This window comes from Myotis daubentonii, chromosome 11, assembly GCF_963259705.1.
Source record: "Myotis daubentonii chromosome 11, mMyoDau2.1, whole genome shotgun sequence".
Lineage (NCBI taxonomy): Eukaryota > Metazoa > Chordata > Mammalia > Chiroptera > Vespertilionidae > Myotis > Myotis daubentonii.
This window is the reverse complement of record NC_081850.1, coordinates 66,098,123-66,120,847: the sequence shown is the minus strand read 5'-3', so window position 1 is coordinate 66,120,847 and position 22,725 is coordinate 66,098,123. Positions and strand designations below refer to the sequence as shown.

At 52.2% G+C, this 22,725-nt stretch overlaps 1 protein-coding gene across 5 annotated transcripts; it reads left to right on the top strand.

Annotated features, from left to right (window-relative positions):
• Positions 1–1,862: 1,862 nt before the first annotated feature.
• On the top strand, positions 1,863–21,538 carry PTGS1 (prostaglandin-endoperoxide synthase 1). 5 transcript variants are annotated; one of them, XM_059657734.1, is made up of 11 exons: positions 1,863–1,989; positions 2,082–2,153; positions 8,343–8,459; positions 8,853–8,993; positions 9,195–9,338; positions 11,447–11,628; positions 11,741–11,824; positions 13,541–13,787; positions 15,988–16,274; positions 18,990–19,137; positions 20,457–21,538. In XM_059657734.1, the coding sequence occupies exons 1-11, from the start codon at positions 1,890–1,892 to the stop codon at positions 20,810–20,812; spliced, it is 1,878 nt and encodes a 625-aa protein (XP_059513717.1). In that variant the 5' UTR covers positions 1,863–1,889; the 3' UTR covers positions 20,813–21,538. The 5 variants fall into 5 exon arrangements, with proteins under 5 accessions (XP_059513717.1, XP_059513718.1, XP_059513719.1 ...); XM_059657735.1 differs by lacking the exon at positions 9,195–9,338; XM_059657737.1 differs by lacking the exons at positions 1,863–1,989; positions 2,082–2,153 and adding an exon at positions 3,038–3,159.
• The last annotated feature ends 1,187 nt before the right edge of the window (positions 21,539–22,725 follow it).

The window sequence follows — 22,725 nt, the reverse complement described above, 5'->3', positions numbered from 1 at the left end:
GCCTGATTAACATGTCCACCCTTATTGGGGAAGCATGTTCCCAGGGCGTGGCTCTGCCTATGCTCTGAGTTCAGCTGACAATAATTATAAGAAAATGCCTAGATGCCTCCCAGGCAGCCCTCTACACCCGGGGCCTGAAGGAAGGAAGGAAGGACCTGGGAGTGAAAGAGGGGGCCTCATTCAAGCTCTTCTCTCCTCTCTTCATCACCAGAAAGTTCCCTCTTCTTTGGGTAGCTGGACTCCTGAATCTTCACCCCAAGAGGGAAGAGGGAACTAGCCAACCTGCTTGCCTCTTTCCCCAGGTATTTGCGCTGTTTCCTCTGAAAGAGGCCCCCACAGGAAACAGTGGTGCTATTGGGCAGTTGGGGGCCCAGAACACACAGGTGAGGGGGTTGGATAATCCATCCCTTACACACTCCGCCCCCCCCCCCCCCCGCCCCCTGTGTGGGTCGTTACCAGGGACTCTGGATCTGATGTTGGAGGGAAGGCTGCAGCCTGTCCCAGTACCCCAGGGCCCTCCACTCGGCCCGCTCCCTCCCCACTCTGCCCTGACTTGCCCTTTCTCCCTGGGGCTGCCGGCGTGTGTCCCAGTGGAGCATGGGAACAGCTCCGGTGGGGATGGAGACAGGGCTTCCCAGCAGCTCTCACTTCTCCACCTGTTATGGTTCCCACCCCACACCTGAGGATGCCTGGGAGCAAGCACAGGGCCTCTGAGCCCTCCCACCAGGCCTTCCCCATTGCAAGGCCCACAGCTGGCTGGGTGTGCTGGGGAAACGCAGGGAGAAAACCTGACCAGGAGACTCGGAGTGACCTCGGTGATCCCTGGCCCCTGCTACGATCAGTTTCTCCAGCTACAAGGAGAGCTGGATGCTGGGATTCTGTAAAGTCGGCAGGCAGATGTGAGACTAGCTAGAGCAGCGGTTCTCAATCTGTGGGTTGCGACCCCTTTGGGGGTCGAACCACCCTTTCACAGGGGTCGCCTAAGACTATCAGAAAACACATATATAATTACATATTGTTTTTGTGATTAATCACTATGCTTTAATTATGTTCAACTTGTAACAATGAAGTTGGGGGTCACCACAACATGAGGAACTGTATTAAAGGGTCGCGGCATTAGGAAGGTTGAGAACCACTGAGCTAGAGCATCGACCCTGGCCAGCCCTAGAATATGAGTTAGATCGTTGAAAACTATGCCTCCTGATAATTGAGCACCTACTATGTGCGTGGATAATGCACACATACACACACCCCCCCCCCAAAAAAAAAACTCCTGCTCCAGGATAATGTGTGTGCATTATCCCACTGAATCTTACAACCACCCTCTGGGATGGTTCTTATTATCCCCATTTTACAGAGGAGAATGCTGAGGACCAGAGACTGAGAGTAAGTACCTGGTCCAGGGCAACACAGCCAGCAAACCCAGGTCTCCTGGACCCGGGGCCTCTGCTCTTCATTTCTGGTGGCAGAAGCGCAGGCAGAGACATGTGGCTTCAGAGGGCAGAGCCCAGACTTTCTTGTTGGATCCGTGTGAGGAAGCCAGGCTGGACTCCTCCTTTCCAGCCCCCTTTCTTCTCTGGGCAGCAGGTGTGAGGTCCAGACCTGCAGCTTCCAGCCTCAGATACTCAGCTCTGCCCCTAAGCCTTGGGTGACCTCCGCATCGCACATCAGCGCTGGGCCTCGGTTTCCTAGCTACCAAATGGACACAATTCTGGCACCACCGGGCTTTGACAAGCTCAAGCGCATCAGGTGAAAAATCGCCTCGGTGGCAATCATGGAATAATGAATAAGTTATTGATTTATTAATAATCTTGGCTGGGGCCGGGAGTAGAGGAAGTAAGTGGGTGGTGGCCGAGGTGACAGCCGGCTGGAGGGGTGGAGCCAAGGGAATGGGTAGGGAGGGGCGGGCCAGGCCGGCCAGAGCTCCCGCGGAGTTAGGGGCACGCGAGGTTCCGGCAGCTTGTATCTGGCTCCGCTGCACCATGAACCGTGAGTCCCGCCTTGGTGCCCCAGGAATCCCCTCTGCCTCCTGGCGGAGCCTTGAATGCCAGGCTCAGCCCTCCACCTCTCTCTCCCCGCAGGATGGAGTCTTTCGTCCTGGTTCCCACTGCTCCTGCTGCTGCTGCCCGCGGGCGCCGGGGAGCCCTCGCCGGGTAGGCAGTCCCCCATCCCCTGTGTCCCTGGCCTGGCCCGGCCCCTCTTCCTCCTTTCCGCGCCAGCCGGTCCGGGTTCCCCTTTCTGCTCTTGGCGCCAGGAGAAGGGTGGGGAGGGAGCTCAGTCTGTTGATGGGATGGGGCTCTGAACACCCCCGGGGAGTATGGCCTGGGCTGCGGGGAGGGTCGGGGAGGGGAGGGTGCTGCAGGGTTCGTTTGGGGGGAAGGGGCGGAATCTCGCGCCGGCTTTGGGAGGACTGGCTCCGCTCCAGCCCCCTCACCTGTGTGTTCTGGGCCCCCAGCTGCCCAAGAACACCGCTGCTTCCTGTGGGGGACTCTCTCGGAGGAAGCAGCGCAACTGCCCGGGGAAAGAGGTGAGCGGGCTGGCTAGTTCCCTCTCTCCAGCCTCCAACTTTCTGGGGGATCCATCCGATGGCTAGCCCCCGTGAGGACCTGGCCACACCACTCCTCTGGGCAGAGGGAGCTGGAAAGACATGGACAGGGCTGGGTTCCTCCGTGGAGGCTCAGATCCTCTCCCATGATGTCCCCACGGGGCAGAGGAGGAAACCGAGGCTCTGATAGGTGCCACAACCCCCCCAAGCTCACAGTGCTCCTGGGCTCAGGGTTTGACTGCTGGGCTCTTTGCAAGGTTTTCTCACAGATCTTTACCTTTTCATCAACCCAAAGAGGATGGGGAAAGTCAGATCCCATAAAACCCTCCACCCCTGGCCACCACCCTGCAGCGCACGGGTCCAGGCGCAGGAATTCAGCTCCTCCCTCAGCGCCCCTCCCCCACTTACTGCTTCTGTGCACGTGCGTGTGCACGTGTGTGTTCACACATGTGCAAGGCCCGGGCATCATTTCCTCCCCTCCCCCACGATGAGATCTGCCCTCTCCGGGTCTCCATTTCCCATTTATAAAATGGGGGGAACAGAGGATGGGAGCGGGGGCCTGAGCTCTCTACCCTGATGCTGCAGGGGCGCGGTGCTCAGGGGAGAGAGGAAAGGTATTTATGGACTGGGGATCAGACCAGGTTTCCTGGAGGAGAGGGTTTGAGGGGGTGGCATCTGGGGAAGCCAGGGAGAGGATGGAGGGGGCTCCAGGCAAGAGTGAAGGACTAGTTTGTGGGAAGAACAGGAGGAAGAGGCATGTGGCCAGCCCTTTATAGTTTGCAAAGCCCGGCGGTGGGTGCTCACAGTGGCCCTGGAGATGTGACAGTCCCAGTCTACAGAAGGGGCTCTGAGGCCCAGAGCGGCACGCTCATTTGTCTGAGTCTCCGGAAGCAGAGCCGGGTGACCAGGCTGCCCAGTGCCCAGTCTTTCGGCTCCTGGATCAGCCCAGGGCTCCATCTGAGGCCCCCTCTGCCCCATGCAGAACCCCTGGGGTAACCAGGCTGGTCTGCCTGGCTTCCCGCGCCTGTTCATTGAGGCCCAGTGAGCCATGGTCGACGTCGTTTTGTTTTGTTTTTTGCCTTTTCTACCTATCTTTATATCATTATATGTTTAAACAGAATGTTTTTTTTTTTTCATTCCACAAATATTCCCAAAGGTTTGCTTTCTGCTGGTCTGTGGCTGGAGCCTGAGACACAGAGCTGGGAGAAGCTCACCATCTATTGGGGGAGACAGAAATGCCAACAGATTGCATCCAAGGGGCTCAGGGGAGGGAGCAGTCACCTCTCAAGTGTGAGGAACTAAGGGAGGCTTCTTGGAGGCTGAAATGGGTGACCTAGACCTTGAGGAGGGGGCGAGTGGGGGGAAATACCGTGAGACTCTACTGTGAAGCTCTGTGAGGGTCTCTCTGGTGGCCACACAGGAGCTGAGCCACAGGTCTGAACCACGGGAGGCAGATGGGAACATAGGGAGCAGTGGAAGGCCTGGCTGCCAGAGGCCTTTGAGCACCAGGCCTTGGGTGTGAGCATAACTGGGGGAGTGGGTTGGATGGATGAGTTGGAGGGTGAGACTGGAGGTGGGGAACCATTGAGGAGGCTGCTGCAAGGGTCAAGGAGAGAAGGGGTGACGAGCTGGGTGCAGGGGCAGAGGTTTGGGCTGTACTTCCAAGTCTATGAATGAATTGAGGTCCTAGGTGCCTGGGCATCTGGCATGGGAATCCAATGCCTGTGTTTTCCCCCAGAGGAGCAGCAAAAGGCCCATAAGATGAGGGCTGCAGATGGACCTGGGGGCAGGTGTCAGGGAGGATGCTGCTTCTGCCTCTTGTGTGGTAGCAGGCGGAGTCCAGCACAGAGGGGCAGGCAGTGCCAGGGGATCCTTAATGCTCAAGTTCATTGTCTCCAGCTTCTGGACTTGGCTTGGTGCTCTCTCCTTGGTTAGGGATAGGGCACGGCCTCGGTGTCAGGCAGAGGCCCCGAGGTCTAACCCTGACATATGGCGTGGGAACCCAGCCTATCCCAAGGCCTCCCTGCTGCTCACGCAGGCGCCTGCTATCTGCAGCACCAGCCGGGTCTGTGGGCGGGGATGGGGCTTCCTCTCCAGTTGTCCTCCTCCAGCTGTGGGAGCAGCTGTCGAGCCTAATGTGGTGGTGCCTGCCTCTGGCTGCCACCTTGTAGGGGCTGGAGCCCAGGTCTGGCCAGTAGGTCCTTTTTTCCCCTCGGTGGCTGCCAAGCCCCTGGAGTTTCTCTAAATATTATTCTTAGGGGATTTCATTCCAGCCTCTCGCTGCCTGGCGCCTTGCATCCTGGAGGACTTGGTGTTCCCCGCTGTGTCTAGAGCCCTGATTCCTAGGCAAGGGGACACTTCCATGCCTGAATCCTCAGATGGTTCTGAGCCCAGGCTCTCCTGGATAGTCCTTGTCCGTGGGAACGTGTGCCGTATGGGCCTGCTGACCAAGCCCACCTCTGGGAAGGCTTGAAGACTCAGCGAGGGCAAGTTGCAAGGTTGTCTGCTGATGGGACCGGGCCAGAGAGAGGAGGAATCACATCAATGGAGAGGGAGAGACTTCTCTACCCAAACCAGAAAAGAAGGGGGGATGTAAAGGGAGGTCTCTTCAGAGCTGGTCAGTTCCATCCCCTTCGTGGGATACACAGAAAAATGAGGTCCAGAGGATGGAAAGGACTTGACCAAGGACGTTGAGCCAGCAAAGAACATCTACTGTCTGGCACATCTTTCCCCAGCACCTACTTGGTGGCTGGCCCTGTGCTGGGTGTGGGAACTCAAGACTCGGTGCCTGCATCTCCCCAGTTCTCTTTCTTGGTGGTTTATTACACAAGGTGTCCTCTACTGAGCCCGGAACTGGGCTGGTGTGAAAGCATGTGGGCTTTAAGTTAGACTGAAGGAACGCCTTCTTTAGCTCTGGTTGTGGCAGGGGATGGTGAGCTCTCAGGAGTTCTGGTTTCATTCATTTAGGATTTTCAGGTCCATCTCAAAGGAAGGGTGACAAACCTACCTCCCCTGGGATCATTCTGATCAAAGTGACTCTCCCTCCCGAACCCTTCCCCAAATCCAGGCCTGGAAACCTGGAGGACAAGGAAGCGGGGAGAGAAAGGGGCTCTGTGACCTTGAAGCAGTGGGGCTTGGGCAAGCTCCTGCCTCTGGAGCCTCGCATTCCTCATCTGCGCCATAGAAAGGCCTCACAGACCCCTCCCAGGGAGTGCTGAGCAGAGAAACTTGAATGGTGACTACGCAAGGCTCTGCCCACCCTGAGCCCCAACAGCAGCTGCTGTCCTGGCTGGGGAGAACTTTTCCTACCCTGGGGCAGCTGGTGTTTGTGGAAAGATTGCGGAGGAGGAGGGAGGGAAAGTTGGACAGCCAGCCTTGAGGGGAGGAGCGTGGGTTCGGCACGAGGCCTCTCCTGGCAGGAGAGGCATTTCTGCTCCTGCCGGGGCAGGACTCTCGGGCTATGCAGGAAGTTTTCAAGCTAGATTCCGAGCCGGCGGCCCAGGCTGGGAAGATCAGAGGTCTCTTTGGGCGAACTTGAGGTGGCCTGTTTCTTAGCTTCATTTAATTAATTCCACAAACGCTTGTTGCGCTCTGGCCACCACATCTGGATCCCTTGTGTGGCTGGATCTCTCCAGGACCCGGGTTGAGCGCCAGCTGTGTGCCTGGAGGAGAAAGTCGGGGCAGAGTGTGGGCTTATGGTGGAGAAGAGCAGGCTGACTCAGAGCCTGGAGCCCGGCTGAGGGACAGCGGGAGGAGTTCCGTGTGGATATTCAGGGGAGACTGATTGCTGGGGGCAAGGTGTGGGCTCAGTCGGGAGGGTCAGGTAGACTTGGAGGGAATTTTCAGGGAGGAGCAGCAGTCTGGCAAAGGAAGAAGAGCTTTCGGTTTTGGGACTAAGGGACAGGACCCCATAGAATGGGCTGTAAGGACCTCTTGAGATCCTTTTGAGATCCCTGCTGTGGGAGGGATGGGGAGACTGGGCTGCAGGGTGGTGTGAGGGCCTTGTGTGTCCAGGTTGGGAGGTGGGAAGTGGGGTTCCGGGGCAGGGGAATTAGGCAGGCGAGCAGTGCCCTGAGCGGGAGGGATCAATGAGGAGAGTTCCAGATCCCTGAGCCTCCTTGGCATTTCTGGGCCTGTGGTTGTGGGAGGGGGAGGCTGGGTCCTGCCAGGTCCTTGCCCTGGGTCCTGGCTGCTGCCAGTCCGCCTGTGTCAGCCTGATAAGGCCTTTTGTCCAGCCTTCTTTCCTTTCCATTGGCCCCTCCTTCCTACACCCCTGCAGGGGTCACAAAGATACCATTGTGGGGGTGGTGGGGAGTTGCCAGGGTTTAAGCAAAATTATTTGCATGATTTTTATGATTTGCTTCTAGCTTGCTTGTGTGTGTGCGTGATGGAAGGGGTTGGTGGTGGTGCTGGGGCCCCTCTCAAGGGTGGGGGGAGGAAGACCCTGCTGCCCGGGCCTCAGGCTGTGAAGTGAGAAGGGGTCACAGCTTGCCCGGGGTCATGCCCTCTGATCACAGCACCCTGAGATGACTTCCCAGCCTTCTCTTGCCTCTTGACCCCCTACAATCAGTTTCATAAAGAAGAGAAGTTCCCCATAACATTGGCTCTGGGCCCAGATGAGGAAGTACTGCATGTTTGCCGAGGGGAGCCTGGTGTTTCCTGCGGGAGGCTGGGGAAGGAGCCCCTGCCAGGAGCAGGACCCTGGGTCTGTAGGAGGGCCCTCTCTACCTCTCTCGGAGCCTCGGTTTCCCTTGCTCTGTAGTGAATGAACACTGAGCGAGCTCTAAGGAGCTCTGACTTCGCTCTTGTAGAATCACGGAGCCAGTGAAGATTGGGCCAGGGGGCTGTGCTCAACGAGGCCTGTGTTAGACTCAAGGAGGGACTTCCTGATGGGGGTTTCTCCAGGAGGCAGGGGGCTGATGCCAGAGTGCTGCTCACTCTCTCAGTAGATTTTTCCAGCCACCTGTCTCCTGTTCCCTTGGTCCCTGACCTACCTCAAGATCCTATAGGGCAGACCTACCTCCTCTCTCTGCTCCCTGGTGCCCCCCCTCCCCCGCCCCGTCAGGAATGGGAGCTGAGACAGCTGAAGTCCTCTCAAACCCATACTCTCTTCAGGGTTCTGGGAAACCTCTTTCCTTGGACTTGATCGCTGAGTCTGTGAGGTGGGCTGGAAGTGAAGGGATGGCAGTTGGCCTGGTATGACTTGCTAGGTGACCCTCCTGGGTTTCCCTCTATCTGGGCCTCAGTTTCCCCATCTGCAAGTGGACATCAGGATACCTGCTCTTCCTTCCCTTCTGCAAAAATAGGGGGCTGGTGGGCGATCTCATCTTCCTAGTGTCCTGGTGCCCAGAGGTTGGGAGCTGGTTTGAGAGAGACCCCCATCCTTGTCCCTTTCCCCAATGCTGCAAACCCTGCCCTTAGGGCTGGGCCCTGACTTGGTAGGAAGTGAACGTTCTAGAGGCATGTGGCTTCAGGGTCTTATCAGCTGTTTCCTAGCCTTTGATGCTACAGCCTGGGGCCTGGACTCTTCCCCTGCACGTCCCCCCCCCCCCATTGGTGGCAGCAGGGAGGGAGGGGGGACTTCCCCTGGGGACCCTGATGAGGCCACACTGGAGATCAGAGCAGGGCCTAGAGGCAGCAGGGCTGGGGTTTTGCTCATAGCTGTGGGACAGAGAAGGTCCTTAGGGGAACATTGAAGTCTAGTGAGTTAGGACAGAACTGCCATCTGAGTCCATGCCTTTGGCCCCAATGAGAGGTCACCCAAGGGTGGTCTCTGATCTCTGTTTCTCACCCACAGTGAACCCCTGTTGCTACTACCCATGCCAGCACCAGGGCATCTGTGTCCGCTTTGGCCTTGACCGCTACCAGTGTGACTGCACCCGCACGGGCTATTCTGGCCCCAACTGCACCATCCGTGAGCTGGGCCTGCAGCCCCAACTCCTTCTATCTTGGGCCCTTCCCTAGGCTCATCCTCTGAGACTCCACTTCCTTCCCTCACCTCTGGCCATGGCCCGTCTCTTTCCTTGCCTGGCTTTGATCCCTGACTCTCCCTGACCTCAGTCTTCACTCCCTGGTCTGGGCTCTGTGGCCAGTCCTCACTGCCCAGCCCCACCCTCACTCCCTGGCCCTGTCCCGTCCTCACACCAGGTTCTGGCTTTATCATGTGTCATCACTCCCATCCTTACCTCCACCCCAGATGTTCTGCCCTATCCCATCCTGGCCCTGGTTCCCAGTTCCCATCTCCCACCCTGGCTACTTCTGACCCTGCCTGGAGGGCAGGACTGAATGGCTCCCACTGCCCTTGCAGCTGATCTGTGGACCTGGCTCCGGAATTCATTGCGGCCCAGCCCCTCTTTCGCCCACTTCCTGCTGACACATGGGCGCTGGTTCTGGGAGTTTATCAATGCCACCTTCATCCGTGACATGCTCATGCGCCTGGTACTCACAGGTGGGTGGGGACAAGGTCCCCCTAATCTGGAGGAGCAAGAAATCCTGCCAGTTCTTGGAACTCTTGGCATCTGATAAGGGCAGTGGGTGGGGAGACTCTGAGATGCCAGATAAAACAAGTCCAACTCAAGAGAAAGCTGGGAAGGGGGTGTATGCCTGGGGGTGGGAACTCCCTTGTCACCATCATCTTTGCCCTTTACAGCGCGTTCCAACCTTATTCCCAGCCCCCCCACCTACAACGTAGCCCATGATTACATCAGCTGGGAGGCCTTCTCCAACTTGACCTATTACACTCGTGTTCTGCCCTCCGTGCCCCAAGACTGCCCCACACCCATGGGGACCAAAGGTAATGGAGGTGGGGCTGGGGGCTGGGGAATCACAGGAGATGCTCAGTTCTCCTCTCAAGGAAAAAGCGATGTCACCGATAGGTGGACCAAGGCAAGACACATGACATATTCAGAACCAGGGCCCAGGACAGGAAAGGGTGGTAGAGGGTCTTGCCTGAGGTCACCAGAGAGTCAGTGGCAAAGTCAGACCAGCGTTTCGTGTTTCCAGGTTGCCTCTTTGCCTGAACCTTGTCTACTGAATGGGTGGGATCCTGCTGGTATGGGAGTGACTTAAAAGTTACAATGTGGGAGGGAGGTAATAGTGTGCTCTTTAGTTGGTTCTTCACTAATGTAAACAGCTTTACATCAGTGATGGCGAACCTCTGACACGCGAACTCATTCTTTTGGTTGATTTTTCTTTGTTAAATGGCATTTAACTATATAAAATAAATATCAAAAATATAAATCTTTGTTTTACTATGGTTGCAAATATCAAAAAATGTCTATATGTGACACGGCACCAGAGTTAAGTTAGGGTTTTTCAAAATGCTGACACGCCGAGCTCAAAAGGTTCGCCCTCACTGCTTTACATGCTTCATTAGTGCAGTGTACATAGACGGTCAGATTGTCTTTCTTTAGTTGCCCAAACCCCACTCGGTCTCACTGGCAGGGGTCTTTCTTGACTGTCCAAACACCTGAGAGTTTACCCAGTTCAGAGCCATCACTCCAGCTTCAAGGACAGAGAGGACCAGAGGCATCAGTCTGCCACTGCCATCACTCCAGTCCCCACCACATGGTGTCGCTGTGGAGCCCCGATCCTGGGTTGTGTGCAGGCCCAGGGCTGTGTGCTTCCCTGGTTCAAACAGGCAAACATATAGGTGTCCTTACTTGGGCCTCAAGGGCGCTATGCTGATGGTTTACACTCAGGTGTAGCTACTCTTCCCAAAGCACAACCATTCTGCCAGAATAGCTGGGTCTCGCAGAGCTTCTGGACCCTGCCAACACTTTGCTGGGACCTGTTCAAGTTCCCTTTTGGGGAGTTCCCTTCGGGGGGCTAGATACCCTTTCCTGCTAGAGGAAACTAGTCAGCCATTTCCATTCAAAGGGCTAGTCTACTGGTCTTTAACTGTCAGTCCTGGGCCTCACATGAGGTGACATGCAAGGATGCCTTTACCAAAACACAAAAATTTAGTTACTCTTTTCTGCAAATGCATTGGGTACTGACTTATCTGACATTGGCATAATTATGTAAGGTCCCTTAACACCTATTCTCACCATGACAGACACCTGCTTCAAGGCGACTGTTGTCTTTACCCCAGACATAGAAAGACTGGCATTGTTTAAAATAGGTTGGCAAACTCCAGTCTGCAGGCCAAACCCGGCCCAATCTCCGTTTTGTAAATAAAGCTTTGCTGGAACCCAGTCACACTCATGAAGTATAGTGTATGGCTCGTTTCCTGCTACAATAGTGCAGCTGAGTAGATGGGACAGAGACCATATGTTGGCAAAGCCTCACGTATTGGCTATCTTGTCTTTTACAGAAAAAGTTCGCTGACCCTTGATTTAAAAGATCTCACCTCACCAGTTCTCTGTTCATGCTTACATTACTTCACGCACTTCTCCAACCCGCTGCATAAAAAAAAGTTTCATTTGTCCTATTTTAGAGATGAGGAAGTTGAAGCTCAGGGGGATGATATGACTTATCTGTGTTCACACGGTTTGTGAATGTCATAGCCAGGCTACCCCGTTCCAGGGCTGGGGAGTCCAAGTTCTTTAGTTTCTTTGTGTTTTTTCTTTCTTCTTTCTCTTTGGTTAACTTCTTCAAAGTTACCAACACACGCAAAAGTTGAGAGGAAAGGAAAATGATCCATGTATCCATCTTCCAGTTTTAAGACTTGTGCCCCATTTGCCAATCTTATTAAATTCCAGATATCCTGCCACTTCACCCAGATATACTTCTAGGGCCTTTTGTTAGAGAAAGTGCAAGGGGCCATCTGGTGGGAGGGAGGTGGCCCTTAGAGGCTGCTCTGGGCTTCCTGCATGGACCAACTTGGTCTGGTGAGCCCCGAGGCCCTAGGGCAGGTGCAGGGAGGCGGCAGCGACCGCTCTTTTCCACCTCCCCAACCAGGAAAGCAGCAGCTGCCAGATCCCCAGCTCCTGAGCCGTCGCTTCCTGCTCAGGAAGAAGTTCATACCTGACCCCCAAGGTGCCAACCTCATGTTTGCCTTCTTCGCCCAACACTTCACCCACCAGTTCTTCAAAACTTCTGGCAAGATGGGTGCTGGCTTCACCAAGGCCTTGGGCCATGGGGTAAGTACCTAGGAGGGGCTTAGGGCTTCTCTGGGCCTAATTTGGCACGTGCTGTTGTCACTGTGGGGCAGAACCACCTGAGGATCTGATTGGGCCCCTTCTCTGTCCTCAGGTAGACCTTGGCCACATTTATGGGGACAGTCTGGACCGTCAGTATCAGCTGCGGCTCTTTAAGGATGGGAAACTCAAGTACCAGGTAGCGATGGACACGGGGATGGAGCTTTGGGAAGGGCTGTTGGGGACTCGGGTGGTGTTCTGAGAGGGCCAGCTTCAGGAGCTGGAGGTGTGTGAGGGGAGGAGAGACAATAGACCCTGGAGAAGGTGCCAGGCCTGAGATGCAGACAAGGAACAGAAATGGCCCCTCGTGTTTCCTGGGAGATAGATTTTAGGGCTCGGTAGGAGATGGGCATTTTCAGTTTGCCTTTGTTCATTTACTTTCCCCACCATATTAATTGGGCTCTATGAGGTGCCTGGCACAGGTTAGGGAGCAGTGACCATGATAATTTGGGGACCTACCCTCCGGGAACTCACAGCCAATCAGAGGCCACAGACATAAAACTAGGATGCTTGTTCCACAAAGTCACTTTGTCTGAAAAGTTTTAGCACTGTCCAATAGAATTATGATGTGAACCACAGATACAATTAAAACTTTCCTAGTGGCCACATTAAAAGAGAGAAAAGGAAACATGAAATTGATCGTAATAATATATTTCATTTAACCCATATATATTCAGAATGTTATCATTTCTAAATGTAATCAATACCAAAATTATTAACAAAATATCTCACAGTCTTTTTTTAATGCTAGATCTTAGAAATCTGATCTATATTTTATACTTATAGCACATCTTAATTTGGCTGCCAAATTTTCATTGGGGATATCTGATCTGTATTTAGATTTCATAAAACTTAGAGTTGAATACAGTAGATTCATTTGCCCCAGTTGTTTTAAGTGCACTTAAAGATTTTCCAATAGCTGAAGTTTCCGCTTCAAAATTTAAATAGAAATTAAGTAAAATAAACAATTCACATCCACGTCTTCATTCACACCAGCCACGTTTCTAGTCCTCCACAGCTACGCATGAACGTCTAAACAAATGAAAACCCAAAATAAAAGTCCAGGGCTGAATCTTTAGGACTAAAAACAGCCCTTGGCACATAGTAGGTCCTCGGTGTATATTTATTGAACGAATAAAGAAACTGCCATATAACCGGTTACACTGGTGATAACTGCCACCAGGGAGAAGCCACGAGAGGTCACAGGATGGGGAAGTCTTTCCTGGGAATTACACATAAACCAAGAGTTGCATGATGTTTGAGGAGGATTTCGGGAGGTTAAGAAGGGAAAGGGCCTTCCTGGGTAGCATGTGCCAAGGAGTGGGGGGTTGTGGGGGGGAGGGAAGCAGCCTGAGTGACTTGAAGGGAGTGAAATAAGGAAGGTGCTCCTGGGCATCTAAATGATGGGGGTCGGGATGGGGATGGGGATGGGGATGGGGATGGGGACGGGGATGGGGATGGGGATGGAGACATCTGTGGGGCTGTGTTAAGGATTTCTGATGTTTTTCCCAAGAACAGAGAGAGAACTTGGAAAGGGTTTAAGCCAGGGTGTGATACAAGATATGTTCTCAGGCTACAATGCTGAGAACAGACTGCTTGGGGGCAGGAGGAAGAGTAAGGAGCCGCGTTGAGAGGAGCCAGGGTGGTTTGGAAGCTGCCGGTGGTAATGGGGACAGGGAGAAAGGGACCCATTTTAAGAGAGATTTAGGCAGTGGAATCAACAAGCCTTGGTTAGGGAGGGTGGGAAGGGACCCTGTGTGATACGCAGCTGTAAGCAGGAGCGGGAGGGAGTCAGATGTGGTAGGTGCAGGCGCCCTGCCCCATCCCCAGGTTGCCAGGTGGCCCCATCCTGCAGATGCTGGGCGGAGAGATGTACCCGCCATCGGTGGAAGAGGCGCCTGTGTTGATGCACTACCCAAAGGGCATTCCGCCCAAGAGCCGGATGGCTGTGGGCCAGGAGGTGTTTGGACTGCTTCCCGGGCTCATGCTTTATGCCACGCTCTGGCTGCGCGAACACAACCGCGTGTGTGACCTGCTGAAGGCTGAGCACCCCACCTGGGGAGATGAACAGCTCTTCCAGACGGCCCGCCTCATCCTCATAGGTGAGGACTCCGAACCAGCCCTGTCCTGAAAGGTCAGGCCCTCCATTCTGAGAAGCAGGGGGTGGCAGGTTTACTATCTATGAGACTCAGAGCAGGCCCATTCCCCTTTGTGAGCCTCAGTTTCCAAATGTGGACACTGGGGATAATGATGATTGTAAGGACTTGTTGAGATGAGGAATGAGAAAGCACTCAACACATAGTAGGCCTTCAGGAAACGGCTGTGATGGTTGATATTAGCTGGGTGACTCGCAGCCAATTTCATTACTCCTCCCAAGCCTCAGTTTCCCAGTGTACTGCACAGATTGACATCCCTGGCATGTGCAGGGCAAACCCCAGCTCTCTGGCCTTCAGAAATCCTCTTGTTTCCTGCCCTGCATGTGTCTGCCTTCCTGGAGTTTGGTAGCTTCTAGATGACTCAGGGACAGGATATTTTTGTGTTTCCTAAGGGGACGAGTCTGCAGCCTAAAATGTCAGATGGCTTCCTGCTTGGGAGCTTGGCCTCTGACACCCCATCCAGGTCTTATTTACTCTGAGTCACCAGTAAGCCCCTTCCCTCACCTCTGGGCACCCCTGGGGAGGGCTGGTCCCAATTATAGTGCCTGATTCACTGGAGCCTGGAAGAGCCAGGCAACAGGAATAGATACAGACTAAAGAAGAAGAAGGGCTGGTTCTGAAGTTCCAGCATTGCAGAGACCTTGACCAGAGAGGGCAAGTCTGTGGCTGGAGGCTGCCCAGCATCTCACTGGTGATAGAGCTGTGACCAAAGGTGATAAAGCCGTATATCCAGTGCTTCATTTAACCCTCCCCAAATGCCTTATGCACCAGATATGATTACTCTTCCTGTGAAAATTAAGATTCAGAGAGGGCAAGTGAATTCTCCAAGACCACTCAGCAGAAGACTTGAACCAGGTCTGGCTGCCACCAAGGTTTATGCTATTTCCACCACTTCACAGGGGCAGCTCGTTCCTGAGTGGGGAGGGGATGCAAGCCTTAGTCTGACCTTTCGTGAATGTGCGAGTTTGGGGAGGGCATTCTCCCCTCACACCTACACTTGGTGCTGCTGCTCCTCACCTGCGTGTATTGACACTCCCTGTGATGCCAGGCCCTGTGCCAAGCAGTTTAGATGCTTTCATTCTCTACTCCTCCCAACAACCCTATGACCATTATTGTACTGACATTATTATAATACACATTTCACAGGTAAGGAAAGTCAAGTTCAGAGAGATCAGGTAACGGGGCCCAAGCACAAGTGGCTAGAAATGGGGAGGCCAGGATTTGGACAAAGGTCAGCTGATTGCAAATCCAGTGGGTCCAGATCAATTTGCTAAAAGCCCGTTTGTCTAATGGCTGATTGGGCAAAATACCTGTTTCTTTTCATAGCTAGGTGACCAGTTTTCATTTTGGTATGGGATGCCCAATTTGTTTCTTCCCTTGCTCTTTGCTTTGTAGCTGGTTTCTAAGGGAGCAGAGGAAAATCTCTGCATCAGAATTCTGATGTGTAAGAACATGTAAGAAATATATTTGGGACTAGATTGTCCTCAGTGTCGGTCTTACTGCTACAGCTGCTTTTAGGGGTGTTTCTTCCAATCCCCTTCCCCACTCCCCGTACACACACTCTGAGAGTCCTCACTAAGTTGGCCTCCACTTTCCCATCTTTTATGGCCTCTCCAACTTCTTTTTTTCTCTTTTAAATATATTTTTATTGATTTCAGAGAGAAAGGGAGAGGGAGAGAGAGTTAGAAACATCAATGATGAGAAAGAATCACTGGTCGGCTGCCTCCTGCAGGCCCCCTACTGGGGATCGAGCCCTCAACCTGGGCATGTGCCCTGACTGGGAATTGAACCCAGGACTGCTTGGTCCATGGGACAATGCTCGATCCACTGAGTCACCACAGCCGGGCTTCAGCTTCTTTAAACGGGCTGGGGGGCGGGGGTGGTCACCCAGGAGTCACAGAACCAGTTCTCAGACACTTTCTTTGCATGTCCCGGTTAGCTGGGCCATAACTTCCCCTTGGAAGGTAGGGGCTGCCCGAGACAGGCAGTTCCATTTTCACACCCCCTACTCCAAAGACAAGTGTATGTAGCCAAATAAAGCAAAACAACAACAGCAGCAATACAGAAGCACTAAGCAACCCTGTTTATGAACTGGCCTGCTTCCCAAGCGGGGCTATATCGTGTGCTCTGCTGACCCTGCTCCCAGGGGAGACCATCAAGATCGTCATCGAGGAGTACGTGCAGCAGCTGAGCGGCTACTTCCTGCAGCTCAAGTTCGACCCGGAGCTGCTGTTCAGCGTCCAGTTCCAGTACCAGAACCGCATCGCCTTGGAGTTCAACCATCTCTACCACTGGCACCCGCTCATGCCCGACTCCTTCACGGTGGGCTCCCAGGACTACAGCTATGAGCAGTTCCTGTTCAACACCTCCATACTGGTGGACCATGGGGTGGAGGCCCTGGTGGACGCCTTCTCTCGCCAGAGTGCTGGCCGGGTAAGCCTTGGAGGAGCCGTGGTGAGGGTGGGTGGGCTCTGGGATCCAGCAGACCTGGATCCAAATCCCAGTTTTCTTTTCTGCAGAATGGGGACAGTGCCACTCCTGCAGAGTAGCTGTGAGCATGCCTTCATTCATTCTCTTGTCCCTTTGTCCGTTTGGCGATGCCAGGCATTGCTCCAGCTGCTGGGGACATAGTGGTGACCAAGACCAGTGTGGTTCTTGGGTCCTTGTCCTTTTGGTGCTTTTCCTTAGAAAGGAACAGTAGTCGTATGACGGCTGACATCATTTGAGCACTATTGCATGTTAGACCCTGTACCAGATGCTTCTCTGGTGTGAATTTTTAAAAAAGAGCATGTTAGAAACCACAGTCCACAAAACTCCACAAAGCCCACAGTGCATTGGGACCTTGGAGAGGGGCTCCTGAGCCAGGCTTGGGGATTGTGGACGAGGAAGTGTTGTTTGAGCAGAGATCGCTGCACAGGGATTGCCCAGGGAATGGCAGGGATGATTGCATTCCAGATGGAGGGGACAGCATGGCAAAGGCCCTGAAGTCAGAGGCATGGCAATTTGAGGACCAGGAGGACATTCGGGGTATGGTCATATATGTGAAGGTGCCTGCACCTACTAGGTCTTTATTACATCATAGGCCTCTGTTATGTTTTGAATGTCCTCCCTACTAATTCACATGGTGAAAGTCCTCCCCCCTCCCCACTCCAATATCTCTGTCCTAACCCCCAGTGACTGTATTTGGAGATAGGGTCTTTAAAGGGGAAATTAAGATTAAATGGGGGTCATTGGGTGGGCCCTGGTCTGATCGGTGTTCTGATAAGAAGAGATTAGGATATAGACATGCACACAGAGAAGACATAGAGAGATGATGGCCATCTATGAGCCTCAGAATGAAATCAACCCTGCTGACACCTTGATGTTGGACTTGTAGCCTCCAGAATTGTGAGGAAATAAGTTTCTGTTGTTTAGGTTGTCCAGTTGGTGATACTTTGTAATGGCTTCCCTAACAAATGAATACAGCCTTTTGCCCTGGAATTCCTAACCAACTCCCTCCTCAATCTCCTTGTGTCCACACTTGGAAGCTCCCCTTTATCTTAGCTCCCCTCATCCTGTTTGTCTCTAATTCTTGTCCCTAAGATGTATCATGAAGTTGTGGCACCGTATGGATTGAAGTTTCCTTCTGGCAATTTGGCTGAAATTAGCATATGCTGCCATCAGCGGCCAGCTGCTGGCTGCGTTATGGCCTCTCTTTAGAGACAATAGCTTTTGTGTGTGGCTGCATGGTTTCTGAAGAAATTTTAAGGCATGACCATGATAATGCATGTGAAAGCCCTGTTGTTTTCTGGCACAAGGCAGAAGGGCAATGAAGTGTGTTGACTCCCAGGATATTAAAGAGAGGATGAGAGCCCTAGCCTGTTTGGCTCAGTGGATAGAGCGTCGGCCTGCGGACTGAAGGGTCCCAAGTTCGATTCTGGCCAAGGGCACATACCTGGATTGCGGGCTCGCAATCCCCAGTAGGGGGCATGCAGGAGGCAGCCGATCAATGATTCTCTTTCATCACTGATGTTTCTATCTCTCTCTCCCTCTTCCTTCCTCTCTGAAATCAATAAAGAAATATATTTAAAAAAATAAAAAATATAAAGAGAGTGTGAGAAGTGATAAAACAGGTCTTCCCTTGATAATCACCACACATGGCTACTATCTTGGGGTCAGCATGTGACCAACACTCTGCTAACTGCTTTGCATGCTTTATCTGGCTTATTTCACAACCATATCAGGTGCATGCTCTTACCTTCCCCATTTTTGCATAGGAGGGAACTGAGACTTGCCCAAGGTCCCTGTGTTAGTTTCCTGTAGCTGCAAAAGGACCACAAATGAGGTGGCTTTAAACAGCAGAAATTTATTCTTTACTAGTTCAGGAGGCTAAAAGTCCAAAATCAAGGTGTCAGCCGAGCCAAGTTCTCTCTGAAGGTTCCAAGGGAGAACCTGTTCCATGCCTTTCTCTCCGCTCCTGGCAGTTTCCAGCAATTCTTGGTGTTCTTTGGTTTGTAGAAGCATCGCTTCAACATGGTGTTCTACCTGTGCCTCTGGTTTTTCTTTTGATCAGGACATCAGATGTTGGATTAGGGCCCACCCCACTAGAGTATGACCTCTAATTACATCTATTTCCATGTAAGGTCATATTTATCAGTTCTGGGGGTTAGGACTTCAACATATCTTTTTGGGGGCGCACAATTCAACCACAACAGCCCCACAGTTTGTAAATGGTCAAGCTGAGATCACCACCAGCCTCTGCTAGCTTTGCTCCAACTTGTATGATTTCACCCAAATATGTGTTTCCTCGTTTCCATCCTATTATACTTGTTCTACCCGAACAGAACCTTCCTTAATAGGATGTTGGGGTTTCCCACCTAAATTGAGATGGTTGGGGAACGGTGTGGCTGGTGAGTTACTACAGTGGTCCTCCTGGCTCATTCCACAGTTAGAGATGGGGAGGATGTGTAGCTTATCCCTATTGTAGACTCCCAGGGGGTCCTTGAGAAAGCATGGCAGTGGCAGACCTAGCATCAGGTTCCTGGCATGGTGAGGGCTAGGTTGAGCCATACTTTCTGTCCCAGCTCAGGAAGCACTCCTGACCTGCAGTTCTTTTCCAGGGCAATGTGGCCAGGCTCTCAGACCACGGCTGTGTTTGTCTCTTGGCAGATTGGTGGGGGTAGGAACATAGACCACCACATCCTGCACGTGGCCATGGACGTCATCAAGGAATCTCGAGAGCAGCGGCTGCAGCCTTTCAATGAGTACCGCAAGAGGTTTGGCATGAAGCCCTACACCTCTTTCCAGGAGTTCACAGGTGAGAAGCTGCTTCCTGGATACGGTCCATGCCCTCAATCAAATTGCACTGAAGTGTAGGAGACATTGAGGAAGCAGAATGGGCCAATACATGTGGCCAGGCCTGTGACTGGGATTACAGGGGTGTGGGATGGTAAATACCCTTCTAGGGGAGAGAAGGTAGCTTTTGAGCTGGGTTTGAAGGATAAATAGGGATATTCGGGGTAAAGAATAGAGGGAACAGCATTCGAGGTAAAGGAACAGAGAGTACAAAAGCACAGAGGTCATAAAAAACAAATCTACTATGGAGAATAGTCATAGTTGTGGCTGGACAAGGAGCTTATGTGGGAGTGGGGTAAAGGTAGTGATAGGAGGTTGGGGCCAAATTGTATAGAATCTTGGATTTTGTGCTAAAGATTTTGGGTTTTATTCTGTCGAGTTGATCTTAAATACCCATTTATAGACCAGTTACCTAAGAATCACTTATAAAACTGATTAAAAATACTGAACTCTGGATATCTATTCCAGAGATTCTGACTCAGTAGGCCTGGATAGTCCCCAAGACTGTGTGTGTGTGTGTGTGTGTGTGTGTGTGTGTGTGTGTGTTATTGCTATTGCTGATCCCCAGCTGCTGGGCAGCCAAGTTTGGAAACCTTTGTCACAGACAATGGGAAGCCACTGAAGGGTTTTGACAAGAGTGTAACATGACCTACCCATAGCTGTGTACTGTGTGCCTTGTGGGAGGGTGGATTTGAGGAAACAGGTAGGAAAGTTCAATATCTGTCTCCTGTGACAGTCCAGAGAGGCAGAAATAGCTCTATCACTCAATCTCTGTGTGAGGTTGGACTAGTTACATTATGTCTCTGAACTCCAGTAGAATGCAGGCTCTTAGACCAGGATAAGGCCTTAAAACCTGCCTGTGAAGGAAACAAGGTGGGTAGCTTCTCCCTATTGTAATGATCAGGAAATTATGGCACAGAGAAGTGAGATGAGTTGCTCAGGGTCACGTGCTGTTTGGTGGTAGACCCTTGACTCCGTAAGTAGCAAATTCCTTCCCTAGATGCAGTCCTGGAGAAGGGTCAGTCACCATTTGTCATTCTAGAATACTGAATTCCTGGTTAACCATCCAGAATGTTAAAAGTGGTTCTCATTGGCATGCCTGACACCTGGGTTCCTGTTCGACAACCTAGAATGCCAGAGTTTAGGGCATGTGCTCAATTGCTCAAGCTGTTTTTCTGAAGTCCCTTATTTTCCCCAGAGAAAGGTGGACCTAGGTTTCCTCCCCAGATTAATCTCAGTGGATAGAACAGTGATTCTGACTCCAGCTTCTTCCCCTTGCAGGAGAGAAGGAGATGGCAGCTGAATTGGAGGAGCTATATGGAGACATTGATGCCTTGGAGTTCTACCCGGGACTGCTTCTTGAGAAGTGCCATCCAAACTCCATCTTTGGGGAGAGTATGATAGAAATTGGGGCTCCCTTTTCCCTCAAGGGCCTCTTAGGGAATGCCATCTGTTCTCCCGAGTACTGGAAGTCAAGCACATTTGGTGGTGAGATGGGCTTCAACATTGTTAAGACGGCCACACTGAAGAAGCTGGTTTGCCTCAACACCAAGACGTGTCCCTATGTTTCCTTCCATGTACCTGATCCTCTCCAGGATGATGAGCCTGGTGTGGAGCGGCCATCCACAGAGCTCTGAGGGCAGCAGAATTCTGGAGGAGAGGGCTTTTTGCTCGCCTTTCCAGAGTGCTGGGGCCAAGGTGGACCGTCTTAAACATTGGGTTTCTAGTTTGGCATCGAGAATATCGGGGTTGAAATGTAGAATTTTGTGTCTTTCACCCGTTATGTTGAATGCTGTGGTCTTGTTTGTCATTCTAGAATACTGAATTCCTGGTTAACCATCCAGAATGTTAGAAGTGGTTCTCATTGGCATGCCAGAAAACTGGGTTCCTGGTTGCCAGATTTATGGTTGATTTGGAATATAGGCATTCTAAAATTCAGAGTTCCTGATGAAATAATGCAGAAAGTTAGAGGGTTCTTACTTTGCATTCTAGACTTCTGATTGGCGATTCAAAATGTTCCTGGTTGCTGATCCAAAATACTGGTTGGTATGTCAGATCAGTCTTGGTCTCAATGTCTAGATTCTAGACTCTAGAATGTTAATTTTCCTGTTCAGGGAGATATCTACAGAGCAGGAGAATCTAATGTTAACAAGAATGCATTGCCTGAATCTGTGCCTGTACAGAGGGGGCAAAGAGATGGGTGTTCTTTTGGGGGCCCCAACTTAGACTCTGGTCTGAGGATATAGAAAGAACAGGTAGGCTTTTTCCAGGCCACTGGTCAGAAGCTACCAGAGCTCTGTCTCCATCCAGGTCTTGACTCATGGCAGCTGTTCCTCATGAAATGAATAAAATTCTTTTTCCAATTGCCTGTTATGCATCTCTTCTGATCCCATCCCCAAAAGCAGAGGCAACACTGAAATGACCTTTCTCCTAGCCGCTAGCCAGATGTGCTCGAGGTTGCAGCATGGGACTTCCCCTGGGATCCCTGGGGCACATCACTGCCTAGATCTCCCACCACTGATGCTTCATTTACCCCATGAGTTAGGCATCACCTCCTCCAGGCTGTTCTCCTAAAACACTCAACTCCCCAGCTCCCACCGTCTGATGAAAAGCCTCCTCCCTTACAGAGCGTACAACAGAGATGAAGGGCAGCTGGGGAGGAGAGTGCTTACAGTTGTACACACTTAATCCTCATAAAGGAGATGGCATAAAAATCCCCCTTTCAGCCGAGGCCAGTTTGGCTCAGTGGATAGAGCGTCGGCCTGCAGACTGAAAGGTCTCAGGTTCGATCCCGGTCAAGGGCATGTACCTGGGTTGCGGGCACATCCCCAGTAGGAGATGTGCAGGAGGCAGCTGATTGGTGTTTCTCTCTCATCGATGTTTCTAACTCTCTATCTCTCTCCCTTCCTCTCTGTAAAAACTCAATAAAATATATTAAAAAAAAAAATCCCCCTTTCAAAACGGAGGAAACTGGGACTCAGGGTGGTCACGTGACATGCCCCACAGGGGCCAGAGCCAGGTTGGGACAGCCATGCAGCTTCTTCTTGCTTCCTGGTTTGACTCAGTTCCAGGCATAATCTCATCTGTCTGGCTCAGGGTTAAAGGCAGAAGGTGGGGTGCAGCCTCCCAATTACTTGCGTGCTATTTGTTTGATCACAAATATTTATTTTCTTAACTGCTTACTACATGCCAGTTATTGTCACAGGCTACTGAGTGATGAAGACAGACAAGGCTTCTGCGGGCACGGAGCTCACATTCCAGTGGGAGCTGGGCAGACGATAAATAAGTGCGATTTCCCTTCTAACTCACTCGGCTCTGCCCTCCACTGCTTGACCCCTGAGCACATATACCCTTTCCACAGCCACAAAGACCCCCTTAGCCAGCAAAGAGAAGAGAGGTCAGAAGCACAAATAAAAGGCTGAGAAAGGGCTGTGTACTTGGGCTTTAGGGGTCCTGGAGGAGAACAATAGCCCAGAAACAACGGGAGGAATAGGGTCCAAGCTGAGGGTCCCTGGGGCTGGGCCTCCTGTCCTAGGGTCCAGAAAGCCTT

What these genes read in the sequence shown, in the direction of transcription:
- PTGS1 (XM_059657734.1), top strand. Translation starts at nt 1,890, where the DNA reads ATGGGTAGGGAGGGGCGGGCCAGGCCGGCCAGAGCTCCCGCGGAGTTA. An exon ending in GCTCCGCTGCACCATGAACC is followed by an intron (nt 1,990 to 2,081) that starts GTGAGTCCCGCC and finishes CTCTCCCCGCAG; the next exon opens with GATGGAGTCTTTCGTCCTGG. An exon ending in GGCCCGCCTCATCCTCATAG is followed by an intron (nt 13,788 to 15,987) that starts GTGAGGACTCCG and finishes CCCTGCTCCCAG; the next exon opens with GGGAGACCATCAAGATCGTC.